At 35.2% G+C, this 17188-nt stretch overlaps 3 protein-coding genes across 3 annotated transcripts; 2 read left to right on the top strand and 1 right to left on the bottom strand.

Annotated features, from left to right (window-relative positions):
* Positions 1-440: 440 nt before the first annotated feature.
* Positions 441-4398, top strand: LOC116287778 (gamma-sarcoglycan). The gene is made up of 6 exons (XM_031694471.2): positions 441-584; positions 1665-1889; positions 2269-2370; positions 2587-2794; positions 2948-3141; positions 3367-4398. Exons 2-6 carry the CDS (start codon positions 1695-1697, stop codon positions 3505-3507), a joined length of 840 nt encoding a protein of 279 aa, XP_031550331.1. The 5' UTR covers positions 441-584; positions 1665-1694; the 3' UTR covers positions 3508-4398.
* Positions 4399-4814: 416 nt separating this feature from the next.
* On the top strand, positions 4815-8649 carry LOC116287798 (dolichyl-diphosphooligosaccharide--protein glycosyltransferase subunit TUSC3). Its single transcript, XM_031694492.2, has 11 exons — positions 4815-4930; positions 5454-5623; positions 6108-6225; positions 6354-6436; positions 6513-6570; positions 6700-6840; positions 7053-7142; positions 7226-7289; positions 7610-7684; positions 7765-7855; positions 8351-8649. The coding sequence occupies exons 1-11, from the start codon at positions 4838-4840 to the stop codon at positions 8364-8366; spliced, it is 999 nt and encodes a 332-aa protein (XP_031550352.1). The 5' UTR covers positions 4815-4837; the 3' UTR covers positions 8367-8649.
* LOC116287797 (RNA-binding protein 26) lies at positions 7199-17159 on the bottom strand. The gene is made up of 18 exons (XM_031694491.2): positions 16799-17159; positions 15914-16032; positions 15520-15668; positions 14828-15341; positions 14201-14653; positions 13698-13862; positions 13281-13501; positions 12963-13109; positions 12822-12866; positions 12352-12639; positions 11981-12055; positions 11756-11818; positions 11358-11462; positions 11096-11200; positions 10538-10777; positions 10334-10420; positions 10074-10265; positions 7199-9878 (listed from the first exon to the last, which is right to left on the bottom strand). The coding sequence occupies exons 1-18, from the start codon at positions 16855-16857 to the stop codon at positions 9774-9776; spliced, it is 3132 nt and encodes a 1043-aa protein (XP_031550351.2). The 5' UTR covers positions 16858-17159; the 3' UTR covers positions 7199-9773.
* Positions 17160-17188: the final 29 nt, after the last annotated feature.

The raw sequence follows: 17188 nt of genomic DNA, 5'->3' as shown, positions 1-17188 counted from the left end.
CTGTTGTAAGCGGATAAAACCGCGTATGTTTAATTAATTAAAACATGCAAGTTTATGTGTTAAGACTAATATTACTCATACTGTTATATATCTAATTGTAATATTATATCTAACCTTTTTTAAAAGACTGGTTTTATACCTTGAGCTCAGAATTCTGTGCTGTTAGACTTCAAAAAATCTCTTCAAGCTATCGAGTAGCAAACATGCATCAAATGCATGTGGATCAAACACACTGTGAATGGCATTGTGATGTCATCGCGTTTCTCATGAATGGATGAGATCAATCTTCCTTGACATAGGTTCAAACCCCGTCTTAAACAGTTAAGATTAAATTATAAGAGATAAATAAGAATATTATGTGGGCTTTTGTAGGATACAGTTGGATCCGGAGACTCCGACGTTCAGTCCATCCATGGTCAGATTTTTGGAATTTCCCAGAACTCTTTGCAGTCGACCGCTGTGCCCAAATATAGCACATTGTTTACACTCGAATGGTTGTTGATACATTTATAATCAGTCAGTTGTTCCAGAACTTTATCGAAATCATTTGGTCAGTATAAACATACCAGATCGTCTTCAATCAGGTAAGAAAATGGCTTTGAATTCTGTGAAAAAACTGCCTGCACGTTTCCTAAGCTTTGAGCATACTTTAACTTGTCGTAAGAGAGTAAATAGTTCAGTGTGTCGGTATCCTACCTTCGTAAGTTTACAGATATTTTGCGACATACAATTTCTTTTACTCTAAGAAATCGAGAGATTAGACTTCCAAGTTTCCAGTCGGAGTTAAACTTAAACTTGTCGTGGTGTATGTTGTTCTGACATATATTATACCTGCAGTAATCAAATCGTTTATCGCTATATTATCGAGTTCTTATCGTTTGGATGAAACGAGGGCGTTGGGTGACATTCCATGCGTATCGGTGGTTTATTCCTCGCGTAAACCCTGGTGAAAATACTTATTTTTAAAATAAATGAAGATTCCATATTACTGTTGAATAAAAAGCCTTTTCAAGCTGAAGTGATAAAGTCGTGAAGTTATCTTGGCCTAATTAACATTTATAGTAAATTATTTAGTGATGTTATGGCTTGTGGTGACAGATTGATAGCATTATTATGGGTTGATAATAGCTTCTTTTATTAATAAGCTTACATAAGAAAAGAAAATTACTCCAAAAAATGCAAGACCTAAGATGGTAACAAACATTTCTTCTAGATATTCATTCTATGAGATATGTTATTATTTGATACCAAAAAGGGAATAGTTTATGAATGAATGCTGCATTGATATTGTGGTCTATAATTAAGCAATGTGAGTGCAATATCTATTGACATGTATTATTCCATAATTGGTTAGCTATGACAAATGATGGACTCTGTCAATTTGAGCATCACGGAGTACATATATCCAGGCTTTTACTTTTGTACAAAGCCATTACAGACATTATAATGTATTATGCTTGTACCATATCTCTTGGTTTCTGTACAGCAAAACATTGACTCCTAATTGCTGCGTCTTCTTTGTCTTTTTGTAACCATACTTACTCAAGCTATTCATTTCAACTTTTATTTGATCTGTGTACCTTGGAATTTAAGTAAGTAATATCCTCTACAGGAAATATTGCTAATAAGTTAACTAACCTAGTTTTTTAACTTTACCTTAATAGCCCTTGAAAGAGTGAGATACAGCTGTTGTAATGGCGAGGGACAGAGTAGAGACGTCAGAGTTAGATTGGTCTAATCTACAGGACCCAAACAAGATTGTCTATACTATAGGAATCTACGGATGGAGAAAGAGATGTCTGTACTTTTTGATTCTTCTCATTATGATCTTGGCTATCATTAATTTATCATTAACGATATGGATCCTGGTTGTTATGGATTTCAACTCTGTGAGTAAAAAAAATTAGAAATTATAAACACATTATTTTTTTGGTTGGCAAATCTTAAGTTCTTTCTTTTTCATGATTAAGATACATGATTGGTTTATATTTTTGAGAAAAAAGGTCATCTTGTTCTTTTAGGGCTGGGAGTAGGGCAAGTCCTACTAAATCATGGTCTGATTACCTCGCCCTCCTTCCCTTCTGAGCTACACATCATTGATGATTCACTACTCTCTCCTCCCTCCCTCCTCTCTATACACCCTTGCTCTCCCCTCTTTTTTAATATTACTTACAGGTATATCCCTAGGGACCTCACTTTATTTGCACCCCTTCCTCTTATTTCATTGGTAAACCATCTAATCATATGTAACTATGGTGTTGATATTAGGATGGTATGGGTAAGATGAGGATCACTGATACTGGAGTAAAACTTTATGGTCACGCTGAATTTGTTGAGTCTCTACATGCAAATGAAATCAGAGCTAGTTATGTAAGTCCATTCATAAAACTTCTTTAGAAAACATTAATTATTATTCTTTATTTTATAAATAATATGAATTTCAAAATAAAAAGATTATTTCCAATCAATTCCTATTCGTTATTTTTTGTATGACAACATTCTTCTAATTAGTTATACAGGTACAAATTATGAACATTTATTTTAAATTTATAGTGACAATCAATAAAATCAATTTGTGTTATCTAGAACAAGCCACTCCTAGTCCAGTCCACAAACCACCTTGTGGTAAATGCTAGAGATGGTAATGGGAACATCACGGGACAGCTCTATTTAGGAGGAGATCAAGTTGTTGCTAAAAACAAATACCTACGCATCAAAACTGATAAAGACAAAGAGATCCTGTATGCAGACAAAGATAAAATTGTGTTCAGATCAGACAAGCTTGAGTTTTCAAGTAAGTCAGTAGGCTGTGTAGCAATGAATTTTTTAATGAAATCATTTACTTCCTATAATTAATGCACAGACTTGATGATGTTCCTACTACCCGTTCTGATAAAAAAATGTGTATGGTATTTTTAAATTTTGATTGGCTGATAAATTATACTAGGTCCGTATGGAGCACATTTTACTGGTTCAGTAGAGACCCCTACAGTGAGGTCACCTCCTAAGCAGCACCTGACATTAGAGTCTCTGACCCAGTCACTCCATATGAATGCTCCTGAGGAAATAAGCATGAAGGCTGTTGCTGGTGGAATGACTTTGGAAAGCTTGACTGACATCACCATGACAACTAAAGGAAAGGTATGTGTTGTTATGTGAAACCTTGAAATGAATAGATTTGGGGGAACATGGAATTTTTTAAAATCTTTCTATAAATGAGAAAGCTACTATACTAACGAGGAATGAAGAGAACCCTTAAAAGGAGGCCAAGAAGGGTTGGACTATAAATGTATGGCTGATTCAAAATTTAGTACACTATATAGATGTATGATTCCTTATTTTTATGTTTGACATTTTTTCTTGCAGATAACACTTGATGCAGAATCAGTGACTTTTAAAAACCTCAAACCATCAGGGAGTGTTAAAAATAATGCTTGTGAATTATGTGTTCAACCTGATGGATCACTCTTTCTTGGCAGTTCTGGATGTAGCAATCTATGTCCATAATCATATAAACATTTGACAGTATCAACAACATATCTGTATCCAGAATTATTCATCATTCTACTGCATATGTAAATAACATAAAAAGGCAATGAATGGCAATAATGTATTAGTTGGTTGATGACAACAATCATATATTATCCTTGATGTAAAAATGTCATTTTATAGGCAATTTTTACTTGTCAGGACTAGTGGACTAACTCAAGCAATGTATGTATATATGCAAAGTATGTAAAAAATACAGTTTTTTTAGAATAATGTAGTTAGGTAGGGTTTTATAGTTTTATACTTTTATAACATTTTTATTGAAAAAATAGGTATAAAATCATTATTTTAAACAGAAAATGGTATAAAAATATTTAACAGGCCTGATACCCAAGCAAATTTAATGCTGCAAATAATATAAATTGTTTCAAGGAAAGGTCATTAGCGTAGATATTTGATGCTTATTTGTGTGTTTATAAATTTGTAAACTGGAACAATCACTTGCATTAAATTTAAAGTAGTCTGTTTGAAATTTGTTGTGTACCTTCATCTTTTTTAAAGGTTTCAAAGAAATATTAGTAGATATAATAGTAGATATAAAGAACTGTGTTTATATGATGTGGGAGTGATAAGAAAGCCAGAGCTGGAGGTGCTATTTTATAATGATAGTAGATAAAGAGTGGTAAGAAAGCCAGAGCTGGAGGTGCTATTTTAAAATGATAGTAGATAAAGAGTGGCAAGAAAGCCAGAGCTGGAGGTGCTATTTTAAAATGATAGTAGATAAAGAGTGGCAAGAAAGCCAGAGCTGGAGGTGCTATTTTAAAATGATAGTAGATAAAAAGTGGCAAGAAAGCCAGAGCTGGAGGTGCTAGTTCATTTATTCGGCACTATTAAAATATCTAGACACATTTTACCTGTTTGTTTATGTCTTGATTAATAATTGATATTTATCAATTGATTAAATAATTTGGTATTGATTTGATGGAGTCAGGCTGTAGATTCGACACCCATGGCCCCACCTAAACAACAATGATCCTTCATGGGTACCGATTTGTGAGGTGCAAGCTTGTACTTACAGTAAAATAAGAGAAGCAAGAAAGACATCCAAAATCCATTGATTTGTTGAATATAAAGGGTTAATCTATTCCTTAACTTACCTGAGGGCATTAACAGTGTCCATCCTATCTCTCAACATTACCCTCCTCCCCCCCCACCCCACCCCCGGTATTTTTAACCATCATATTCACAATAGCCCTGATCATCGTCTCTTCTGCTTCCACGTCGATGTCACGTGATCTAGTCAAGAGGTCGAGGAGATCTGGTACCGAGTCCACGCTGAAGGAGCAAGATGGCGGCTGTAAGGTTGTTGTTGGCAGGAGCCTTGACTTTGATCCTTTTTGTAGGCCTTTCCCAGGCTAAAAAGAAAGGCATTTCAAAAGAGGTAGGTGCTACGAGAATACTTGAGTAGATCTAGTTTGTTTCTATAGTGATAATCTTGCGCCATTGTCTTTTATCGGAAGTTAAATTCTTGAATTCATTTCGCTCATCTGACATTTTTAAAAGTTTTAATTTTTTTATTCAAAAGAAAATTCTTTGCATTTACAAAATATGAAAACATCCTCGTTTTCCTTATTTCTTCGTGTTTGGAATTTGTTACTTAGCAATTTGTATAGCTTTACATAGACGACAAAACAGGTGTTTCAAGATTTTTAGTTGAATTCGAAAGTGTACCACGTTGAATGCTTTGAAGATTTTTTATTTATTTTAGTTGTATAAAAAATAAAGTTGACTGACTAACTGATAAGTAGATATAATGTGATAAAGGTCAGTCAATTGTAATCCTGTCTCCATGTCGTTTAATCATCACTCACGTATTGCAAATCTATTTCATGAATATTTCCAAACACGGCAATGGTTTGTTTATAAACATGTTATTTGATATTAAAACAACTGTTGTTCCACAGGTGATGTTAGAGTCTAAAGTCAAGCAATTGATGGAGTGGAATCATAGAAAGTCTGTGATAAGACTGAATGGAGAGAAGTACAGGACATACCTTAGAGCTTCACCGAGGAATTACTCTGTAATCTTGATGCTTACTGCTCTTGCAGCCAATAGACAATGTACAATCTGTAGGTAAGTTTAAACAGAGTCGTTCTAGTTGGGTATGGGAATCTGGGTATGGAGGGGGAGGAATGGGCAAGGATAATAGAGACCTTTAGCACAGCGTTCTTGCTTGAATTACCACAAACCCCAATCTGCAGTTCAATATCAGGTGTTTCCCATCAAACGTTTAACTTTAGCAAGGCATCATAATGGAGTTGTTGCTGGAAGAGCTGTCATTTTGAATTTCGTTGATGCTGAGTGTTTTTTCTTAATTGTGGGTGTTTTTCTGGGCCTTAATCCCTGATGGCATATACTGCAGAGGTACTTGATGACATCCACCCTCTATACTTTGAACATTTCACTATACCCACCCCACCCCCACATGTCCACTTACTACCACCCCCTGAATTTTTCATTTGCTCATCTTGATAAGTCAAGTGCATATATTTCTAAAACATATTAGTTTGTCTTCAAAGTGCAGTATTGAATAATCACTCTTTATTGTTTTTTTCAGGGAGGCTAACAATGAGTATCTAATATTAGCCAACTCTTGGAGATATTCTCAACAATATTCCAATAAATTGTTCTTTGCTATGGTGGATTTTGATGAGGGACCTGATGTGTTCAATGCTGTAAGTAGATTTGCCAATAATATCAAAAGTGGACAACCTATTTCTGAATCAGCTCCTTTATTTATTTATTTTTATAACTATAGTTTTGAAATTAAAATTGATGTTTACGTTTATGATTTCCTTTTTAGTTGAGATTGAATTCAGCTCCAGTTTTCATGCATTTCCCACCAAAAGGCAAGCCAAAGAAGGCAGATTCATATGATATGCAAAGGTAGAAATCATTTGAACACAACTAAAATATGAACATTTGTTACTTTTATGTATATATATGTTTAAATTTCTTTTAGAATGGGATTTTCAGCTGAACAAATTGCTCGTTGGGTCTCAGAAAGAACAGATGTTCATGTGAGTACTGATTATTCATTTTATGGTTTGCCTGTGGAAAACACAGGTATCCCACCCTCATAGTTAATTTTGTCTCCTTAAGTGGACCTAACGTCATCAAGATTATGTGTATTTATTTCCCTGATTTAGGTTCGTGTGTTCAGGCCACCAAACTACATGGGTGCTATTGCACTGGGTCTCTTAGTCATACTCATTGGTGGATTGCTTTACATTCGCCGAAAGAATCTTGAATTCTTGTACAACAAGACATATTGGGCTATAGGTGCTCTGGTAAGTCCTTAGAATACATTTCTCTGTGTTTATGTTATATGGATACTGGGATTCAAAGCATGTACTTTTATGCTGTCAAGATATTGTGGCTCAAATTAAAATGCTTGAGGACCCAATTTTGACCAGATACATGGTTCTTGGGTCAGAGATTCTAGTGCAGTTCCTGAAATACAGTGGATGATTTAATTATTTTCCTATTATTTTGATTTCAGTGTATTGTGTTTGCTATGACGTCTGGTCAGATGTGGAATCACATTAGAGGACCACCCTATGCACACAGGAACCCACAAACTGGCCAAGTGGTAGGAGATGTCTTGGTCTATTTTTATAAGTAAGTAAGGTACTGATCATGAGTGACTTATTGTACAAATGTCTTTTATTCCAGAGCTACATTCATGGAAGCAGCCAAGCACAGTTTGTTGCAGAAACTCACATAGTTATTTTACTAAGTATCCTTTTTTTTCAACATATCAAATATGATGACATTTGCTATTATTTATCAAGGAGAGGATATATTTTAATATTATAACATAATACCAAGCTCTGTGGCTGCACATGATTGCATGTGCACAGTATGCACATGGATGCACAGGACAAAGAGGCATTTGTCTGAAAAGATGCCAATTTTGGCTGGACATTGTTCATCAACCAGCCAGTATTTTGAGTCTTCTTGTGTTTTCTCATACTAGTAAGAAACATTTTGTTTACACCAACATCATATTCTAGAAGAAAAAAAAAAGAATTATTAGTCCTTGACTGGTCACTTTAGATGCTGCATATGTTATTGGTATGATACTTCTCAATGAGAAAGCCTTTGAAGTGAAAGAACCTGGAAAAAGAAAGAGTAAGTGTGATATTGGTTAGTTAACTTTCCAGTATTATTTTCAGATGTATTTTATAACAATGTATGTTACTTGTTTTCAGTGATGGTGATGGGTGGTCTAGGGCTTATAGTGGTCTTTTTTAGTCTTCTTCTGTCTGTTTTCCGTTCCAAGTATCATGGTTATCCTTACAGGTAAGTGTCTTGAACAAGACTTCCTTCAAGTAAATCAACAGCGACAGTTCTGATAGAAAATACACTCATTGCCTAACACACAAGGATTAGATTATTATGGGAGTGTTAAAAGAAGGTTCCTGGGGGAAAACCTTGTGGGAATGGAGACAAAAACACATCAAAGAAACCTGTTTGTAAGATAATGATATTCCCTAGAACCAGAGTAGGGATAGGCAAGCATTTGAATACTAGAGTGACCACAGTAAATCCGTGAAGCTTTAGTAATACTTAATAGGACATGCAAATTCCATTGTTTTCTATTGTTTAGTTAGCACTATTTTGTACTATTTAGTAATTAGTGTTTCACGGATTAATAGTTTGCACTCTACACCAACCATGTAATAATTATTTTTTCTGGTCTAGTATCTAACATAAAATGGTTCACTTGTAATGTGTACTTTAAAACTTAGTATATGTAAGTAAATCCCTTACGGCATTGTGTTTTATTTGTTTCAGCTTCCTTATAAAATAAACCAGTGTTTATTTATCAAGTGCTCAAGCAGTCAACAGGATGTCCCATCTGTAACCTTTGTTATTAGTGACTGCTAAATACTAATATTGTTACACCAGACAGCATGAACCATCTTGAAAACAATGAAAAATCATTTCACTACTTGATAGTATTTTTACTTTGGCAATTCTGTGTTCTCTACACTCAGCACTTTTGTTCCTCCAATTCTCTAGCAATAATGTTTTTGCACGCTTTAAGTATTTTAATATGAATATAGAAATTAAAATATGTAGTTTGAATTTTATTAGTTGTCTAGTTTATTAATATTGCATACAAAGATGGATGTAAGTCTTACAGAAGTTCCAAGGAGGGGGTGAAGATAACAAAACCTTGCACAATAACGGCAATATGATTTATAATATCCACAAAAATAAAGCAATACCACATCAAATCCCTACAAGAAATAAGTACTTTATAAGTAGTAATGAACTTGAGTAAGATGGACATTTTTCATGTTGCAGCTATGTTGGTTGGAACAAAAGATTTCACCACATGTAGCCTTGTACTCAAATCATAATATTGCACAATAATAATATAAATGACTTACCCTGGGCACTGACCTTATTCAATGGAATCCCCAAATACTGTAATATCCCTTCAGCTTGAAGTTACCATCATTCTTTTGGGTCTTGCACTTTACTCTTTTCCTTTTCATTTTTGTGGGTCTTGCACTTTACTCTCTGTTCTTCACATTGTTTGTTGCCACTTGAATACTTGTAGGTAGTTTGACACTTTTTTTTAGATAGACAAAGTCTATCAAAGCATAATTGATCATTGACTTTTGTAAATGTTTTTTTTGTTGGTTTGCTTTTGTGTTGTGTTGTTTTAACTCTTTTTTTTTTTTTTGTAGTCAGTAATATTTTTTGCCTCAGTAAGAGCAAGTGGCTTCTTTTCATACCATCTTTTATAGTAATGTTCTTTTGTCATCACACTCTCTCTGTTTTTCTTTTATTCACTTTTTCTTTTGATGTTTTTCAATGTCCAATATTACAGTAACTTTACAATCATATTCTAAAATACAGATAACTAATGAATAAAGGTGTATCATCACCATTGTGACTATTACAACTGGGATACACAGTCCGTGCACTGACTGATTTAGTAGAACGTAGTTACAGTTTGGAATACTTGAAGCTTGGAGTTAAAGTATTTCCTACTTAATCAATCATCCCAGGTAGTATAAGCTAAGGATTAACTTAATGATCAGCCAAGCTACTAAAATATTAAATGTCAAAACTACTTAATAATGAATACAAGCAAGCACCTCTGCTTTGCAGTCACAGAGTGTTACACACTGGTTAAGAAACTTATCAACATATCTAAAAATCACTTTGTTTCATGGCGGATTGGCAGATGATGATTAGCTAGTTATCTTCTCCATGATCTGTCTTCTTCGTCTTCTTCTTCTTCATCGAGGTCATCACCGAGCAACAATGCTTCATCATCTTCATCATGGTCCAATTCATGTTTTTCCTTAAAATTAATATGTAAAACACAATGCATCAGTTAATGAACCTTTCAAAAGTAAGAATTTATTTATCACAATGAAACTGGATACTGGCTGTAAAATTGGTTACCTTAGTTGACAAAACAAAATGGGATTCCCAAACATGGGATGCTTATTCTCTATCTGGGATGCATGATTGGTTGGGACTTATTCATACTAACCAATTCCCCTTCAAGATCCAGGGCTAGCTCTTCATCTAGCTTGCTAGAGCTCAAGGTTGAGCTACGAGATCGTGGTGCTGGTTTGGATGCTGTTGGTGTAATTGGCAATGTTGTAACAACAGGAGTAGGAACAGGCAGCTCTTTCCAGGATAATTCTAGCATTCTGTCTTTGAGCTTCTTAGCTTTGAAGGCCTGAAAAGAGAATGAAAAGTAATGAATACAAGAAAAGGAAAAAAGAAAATAAATAAAACTTGTCTTACAATTTCAGCTTCTTTTTTTGTCCTGAATGTTAAGGTCAGGTTACTCTTGTCTTTTTCATACTCAACACGATCCACATTACCAAATTCCTAAAAAAATATGGGAAAATAAATAATGCTCACACAAGCAGCTTGGGTAAAGGCTAAAGGTTCAATAAAATACAAGCAACTACAAGGCATTTTTTAATGGATCCATGAGTTACTCACCATAAAGTGCTCAATAATGGTTTCTTTGTCTTCTGGTTTAACATTGGCTACACAAAGCTGCTTTAAATTCATATCCAGTGCTGCACTCTCTTTTGTCCAGACTCTTGCACTCTGCATAGCATGCCCTCTGCCACGCCCTCTTCCTTGTCCACGTCCTCTTGGATAGCTAATCCCTCGTCCTCTTAGGAGACTGATGCCTCTTCCTTTGGCAGGAGCATCAAAAAGACCCAAGGACTTGGCCTGGGAAAGATAAGATAATTCTTCATGGTGCTATGTTTTTACATTACAGATAACATGTCATCCACTAGGCAATGAGATTCTTTGTTTGAGTTGTATCTATATTTATGGTTTTTCTTATGCACAACCATTAAACAAAAAAAATCAAAAAATTGTAGGAAATGACACATGGTCTTAAATGAGAAAACATTGCTCAAAGATAAATTATGTCTATTCTTCTTCATTCGCGCTTACCAAGAAAAATTAAAAATATTACCTCAGTGTATGGGTAAATAAGTAAATGAATGGGAAGAGATATGATGTGATGGATAAATGAAATACCTCTTGTTTGAGTTCCTCTACTTTTTTCTTCAGTTCTGATGTGTCTTCACCACTGTGTTGATAAGTTATGAGGTCCAGTTCTTGATCAAGAATAGCCTTTTTGGCCTGTTAGACAAAAGGAAATTTCTAAATTACTGACAATTCCCTGTTAAATAGCAATTGCACTGTCAATCCCAACAACACATGCACACATACAGATAAATAAACTAACTACAGTTGATCAAGAGTATCACTTATGTAGCATACATAATAACACACTTACCAGCTCTCTTGCTTGCGATGGACTCTGTTTGGACTTTGCAGTCATTGCAGCCAATTCAATCTCTTTTTTGATGCCTTCTATGTTCTTGCTTAAAGATTTTAAGGTCTTAAAAACAAAAACATGCAATTTAATGAATGATTATAAATACCTACTGTTAACTGACTAACAAGTAAATTTTTTTTTTTAACAAATACGAGAACGTTTTCTCAATGATAACAAATTTAATGAAGATCCAAGCATTCAGACTATTGTTCCATGAGGATGGAATAATTAGTCTGAAAGCTTGAATCTTTTTTTAAAAACTTTATGGTTGAGGAAGCATTCTTGTATTATTTTGTAAGAGAAATGATTCCAACCAACAAAAACACTTTAAAATTAATTTTTTGTTTATTTTTTACCTTCATTATGTCCTCTTTCTCTGAAGCTGAAAGGTTTTTCTTTTCAAGTTTAGAAATAAGAAGCTATTGGAGAAAAATAGGAAAGGAAGCTAGTATGAGATCTATATTTTGCTGGCATAAATATTTTTCCATTAAGGAAGGCATGTTGTACCCAAACTATCGTACCAGTAATTAATTAGAAAAGCAATAAAATCTATCAAGTTGTTGTGTTTAAAATTCTCTTACCTTTTGCTGCTGAATTTGCTTGTCAAGGAGTTCTTGCTTTTGCTTTTGAATTTCAAGTTTTTTCTTCATTATATCCTGATTAGAAAACAAAAACATTAAAGGTAAGTGACCTGGGTGGTAATAACATGCTGGAATGCCACAGTGAACCCTAAGTGATCAGGAGAAGCCAAAATGCTTCAGTTAAAAAGTTATAGAGGTCACCACAAAAAAAATGTTTCCAAGAAGTCTGACATTGACCAACTGTGAATCCTGGAAGAGAACCATGTGATTGATTTATGCGCATTTGATCATGCAAATTTGTGCCATATAAGTATTAAACTATTATCATTATTATTATTATTATTATTATTTGATGAGAAGTATATATTCACCTGTCTTTGTTGTTGCTTTGATGGTGGCACAGTTGTTTTCATCTCAGTAGCTGGAGTACTTACAACACTAGTTGTAGTAGAGGAGGTTGTTGTAGCTGTAGTTAAAGTTGCAGTTGTTGTTACTGTTGCTGGTTTTTCTTTAGATTCAGATGTTGGTGCTGTTACTGTTGTAGATGTTGCTACAGTTGTTGCTGCTGTTGCTGCTGGTGTCACGGCAGTAATGGCTGGTTTTTCTTGTCTTACGAAAGTGGTTTTTCCACTCTGGAACATTGTTGGTTTTTGAGGCACCTAGTTGTGAAGACAGAATAATTTGTTTTTCTTCTTCTTCCAAAGAAATGGAAGAATGGAAGACTGACCACTCCATTCAACCATTATCTTTTTATATAATACATTCCTGCACTATCTATTTTTTTAAAAATATCTGGCTCCAGATTGACTTGACTTTGTAGTGTTTATTTTACATTACTAACCTTCTTAGCTTCTGCACTTGCTTGAGCAGAACCCTTGGTGGAGGACTGTGAATGAAAGGAAATCAAAATATGATAAATGTTGACATCATTCAGAAATCTGGGTTAATGAGTATAGAAAAATACATCACATCTATTTCTTACTGGCTGATTTTCTCTGTCAGGTTGATGCCAGAAGACACGTATAAACCTGTTTCCAAGTACAGCGTCAGGGCAGCTATATGCCGCTTTAGCTTCTGACGGGTTGGAGAACTTGATAAGTGCTGCTTCACTATCACCAAATGCATTAACCTTAAAAATAACAAAATACAAGTCAAGTTCATTAATCAATACCCCAGGAAATTAACCAATTTCCTCAAGTTTTTTGAGGTATGTCCTCTTATTTAACAAGATTTTTGTCACCTAGCTGTCAAAATGAACTTACAAGGCGTAGCCTTATGCAAAGTTTAGAAAATATCATACCTGAATGTTGACAATATTTCCAAATTTTTGGAAATGTTCATTGAGTTTTGTGATGTTATTTAATTCTCTTGGTATCTTTTTCAGTTCAATAGTGTCATTGAATCTCTTCCAGCCTGCTTTGGGTTTAGTATTATTGGATTGGTCTTGTTCTGATACTTGTTTTACAGCTTCTGGTCCAATAACAACTCTGTTGCTCTCTCCAGAGGGCTTGTCTGTAGTCACTTTTTGGAGAAGAAAATTGAAAATATTGCAGTTCTATTCATTCACAGAATTCTATTCATTCACAGAATTCTATTCATTCACAGAATTATTAGTTTAAAGGCCTTAAATAAACTTTTGATGCAATCTAACTCTGACAGAGGATGATGATTATACATTAGAATAATGCTTGATTCCCTACGTTTTTAATTAAAATACCTTGTACAGTCAGTTGTGAATGGCTTGGTGGAACATTGACCAGTTCTCTTGATCTCATAGCTAAATCAGGATTATAAGGAACAGGAGGCATGCCAGGACCTGGAGTGCCAATACGCATCCATACTGGAAACCGTTCAAACTGAGGCTGCTCTGGATTATAAGAATCTGGGAAAGAAAGGCAAATATGATAAACAACTGGTTAATTTACACCATTCATTTATTTAATAAATTAATAAAGTAAGGAAGCAGGTAACAATAGACCTATCCCGAATTCGCTTGAATGACCACGAAACCATGGTTTGAAGTCGAGACTGAACTTAATTCTTTTATTCATCAAGTTCAACCTCAACTTGTAACCATTGTTTCATGACCAGTCAAGCGAATTCTGGATAGGTCTATTGGATGATGATAAGCTGATAAACCAAAGATTTATAGAGGGCAAAAAAATCAGAATATTTTCCTAAGATATTAGACAAAGTAAAGAAAAGCCTTTACCAGCATACCTTCAGGTGGAGGGAAAGGTGGCCTAGGTCTATGCATTGGAATAAATGGTGGTCTCTCAATCGGCATGACAACTGGCGGCGGTGGTCTGACTATGGGTTGTTGAATACTAGATACAGGAAGACCAGGACCTGGTCCAGTTTCTTTCTCAGAGCCAGCTTTAGATGAATCTGCCTTTTGACCTTTAGGGGAGTCTTTTCCTTCGGATGTCTTTGGTATGGTTCCAGGGGGTGGTGGTTGGTTTGGAGGTCCTTGTACTGGGGGTGCTGTAGGTACTGAGGGTAGAATAGGTGGTGGCACAGGTAACCCACTGAGAGGATGTGGTCCTCCAGGGATAAAGGGTGCAGCAGGAGGAAATCCTGGAATCATTCCTTGCATCGGCATATCTTGGATGACGACTGGGTCATTACCATGATCAAATGGACACAGTTCTCCCATGATACAGAATCCTTTTTCTGAGAAAAAAATCATTTTTATTAGAAACTATACTGCCATTATATGGAATACTGTAAATCCCTGATAAAACAGACTTTATATTTCACACTTTAAGATAAATTGAAATTCTCTATTTATTTGGGCTCCCTGTGGTTTAATCGACACAGGTTTCCCAAGCAACATTTCTGACCTACCTTCATAATCTCTACATCTGTTTCTTCCGCCTCTTTCTCTGTGTCCAAATCTTTGATTTGCATCATAATGTCTATCCCTTTCTCTATGCTCCCTTAAACGCCCAGATCTCTCATCACGGCCCCTATCGGACCCACGCCCTCGATGGCTCCAAAGCGGCCCACCACCTCTTCTAAATCTGCCTTCATCATCACTTCTTGAGTTAAAATCCCTTCTATTTTGATATCTTCTTTCTCTTGTACTACTTTCTCTTGATGCTTGACTGGTAGGGATTGACTGTGAGCCTCCATTTCTTTTCACCTCCGTGTCATCAGAGTCTGGTTTCTTTGGTATTGAGCCACCAAGTTCATCTTTAGCAACCTTAGCTTCATCTAATCTACCACCTTCATCTTCAGCTCTTCTCTTTCTGCCTTTATCGCCTGTGGTCTGGGATTCTTTTGTTCCAGAACTGGTACTTGAATCTGTATTTTTTCTTGTTCTTCGGAAATCTCGTTCATCATCATCAGGCACTGAAGACTTCAAAGAAAAGAAACAAATTGATTCATTTTGAAAGTAAAAGCAATTCATAGCCATTATGATGTATGGATTACTAAAACAAAACTGTTTATAAAAATACTCATACTAAGATATTTTCTAGTGTTTAATATCATATTTTTTAAGGACTGATGGTCCTAAAAGATTCTTAAATACTTACATCAGCTAATAACTTGCTGGTATTAAGTTCATCTGACACTGATGGCTTTCTTATTTTTTCTGGTGTTTTGGTTGGTTCCACAATTGATGGAGGCAAATATGATTGACTTTCAAGTGACTCAAATAAAACTTCTACAAATTTGTTTGTTTCTAGAGTAAAAGTAGAAACCTCTGTTAGTGTAAAACATAAAGGAATATAACTTTATATAAAAGCATCTAAATGGTTCCACTGACATAAGTTAAACCAGGTTCGTTAGTGGTAATTCACCCTTTTGTTACTCTATATTACCATAATTCAGTGGGTACTCATGACAGTATGCAACCATGTTCAATGACTAATAATATTCATAACAATAACAATATAAAATCAAGATAAGAAAGTTGTCCTGTCTTACCATCTGACAAAAACACCTCAAGTTGATCTATACACACATGCTTGAGTTCTTCAGGAGCTTTGTCTTTCTTGACTAAAGCCACCACATATTTGGCTAATGCAGCAGGGTCAGCATCGCATCTGAATGATCATAACATCACATACCAGTATTAGGACCATTCAATAAAAATGTGTAAATAAGTTTTTATCTTTCTGGATGTGTGTTAAATTAAGTTTATTATTAACATCATCATTATCATCCTTATCATAATCATCATTATTATTTAACTCTATGTACATAATTGAATTAAATGGCTAATTGTAATCTTTGTATATATGTTATTCCATTCTGATTGGTTGAGGACAGAAGCCATATGATAGTCATGAAGATAACATCCCTTCTCAGATAACCCTCTCAATTAAGGAAGCATTCATTTTTAGAAGGGGGGGGGGGGGGTGGGGGGTGAGGGTGGGCCAAAGGAATCCAGGGGAAGGTCATTAAATTTCTACTCAGTCAAAAAGGGGGATCATCAAATAGTCTCATATAACATAATGGGGAGGGTCAAGAATTCAACAAATGTCAAGGGGATGGTCACTTTTTATGCAGACGGAAGAAAGGGGGGTCTAAAGATTTTATATTACTGTTTATCTGGATTGGTCCAGTCCACCACCCCCCCCCCCCCCCCTCCCAATCCCTCTTAAAATACTCCCTAAGGAGAGACATTAACTGACTTTCTATATTTCCATTAATACCCATTTGTAATAATGCTTTTAACAAGCTAGCTTCACACTAAAGCTTCAGCATAATTAAATTTTCCTAAATCATATGCTGTTGTTCCTTCAAATCAAGTATGACAAGATGGCAGTATTTAATTAGATTATGATGGACAAGGTCTCAAGTACTCACATTGGTTCCAGTCGTGCTGTCAACCAAGACTTCAAAGCTTCCACGTTTTGTATTTGCATTGTATTCCAAGCTAGCAATTATTTCCGTCTTCTATAAATCAAAAGTTATAGTCTTCTGATCCTTTACCAAAGAAGTACTCCCTTCAACAGGCAAGGCTACAAACACTCATCTTTGTTGGCATAAACTCCATTAAATCCTCTCAATAATCACTTAAAATGTTCAATCGTGTGTCTTTTCATGAATGACTAACTAACTAGTGGCTCGTTTAGATTGTTAAGTTAATAATATCGATACAGAATAAGCCGTATTCACCTTACAGACACATGACCACCATTTTGTTTTCTTGCACGAGGTACAGTGGAGTGGGGATTGAGACGAGTCAGCAACTGG

The sequence above is a fragment of the Actinia tenebrosa genome, unplaced genomic scaffold, assembly GCF_029948245.1.
Source record: "Actinia tenebrosa isolate PJP-AT-01 unplaced genomic scaffold, QUT_ActTen_1.0 PGA_scaffold6__47_contigs__length_16458017, whole genome shotgun sequence".
NCBI classification, from domain to species: Eukaryota; Metazoa; Cnidaria; class Anthozoa; order Actiniaria; family Actiniidae; genus Actinia; species Actinia tenebrosa.
Note: the sequence above shows the minus strand (reverse complement) of the source record. Positions and strands in the feature narration are given on the sequence as shown.

Excerpts from the sequence above, each read along its gene's own strand:
- LOC116287778 (XM_031694471.2), top strand. The coding sequence starts at position 1,695 with ATGGCGAGGGACAGAGTAGAGACGTCAGAGTTAGATTGGTCTAATCTA. Across the intron at positions 2,795-2,947 it reads AGACAAGCTTGAGTTTTCAA|GTCCGTATGGAGCACATTTT; the intron begins GTAAGTCAGTAG and ends AAATTATACTAG. Across the intron at positions 3,142-3,366 it reads CCATGACAACTAAAGGAAAG|ATAACACTTGATGCAGAATC; the intron begins GTATGTGTTGTT and ends TTTTTCTTGCAG.
- LOC116287798 (XM_031694492.2), top strand. The coding sequence starts at position 4,838 with ATGGCGGCTGTAAGGTTGTTGTTGGCAGGAGCCTTGACTTTGATCCTT. Across the intron at positions 6,226-6,353 it reads GACCTGATGTGTTCAATGCT|TTGAGATTGAATTCAGCTCC; the intron begins GTAAGTAGATTT and ends TTTCCTTTTTAG. Across the intron at positions 7,143-7,225 it reads ACCCACAAACTGGCCAAGTG|AGCTACATTCATGGAAGCAG; the intron begins GTAGGAGATGTC and ends CTTTTATTCCAG.
- LOC116287797 (XM_031694491.2), bottom strand. The coding sequence starts at position 16,857 with ATGCAAATACAAAACGTGGAAGCTTTGAAGTCTTGGTTGACAGCACGA. Across the intron at positions 12,867-12,962 it reads CTGACAGAGAAAATCAGCCA|TCCTCCACCAAGGGTTCTGC; the intron begins GTAAGAAATAGA and ends TTTCATTCACAG. Across the intron at positions 12,056-12,351 it reads CAAAGCAACAACAAAGACAG|GATATAATGAAGAAAAAACT; the intron begins GTGAATATATAC and ends TTTTCTAATCAG.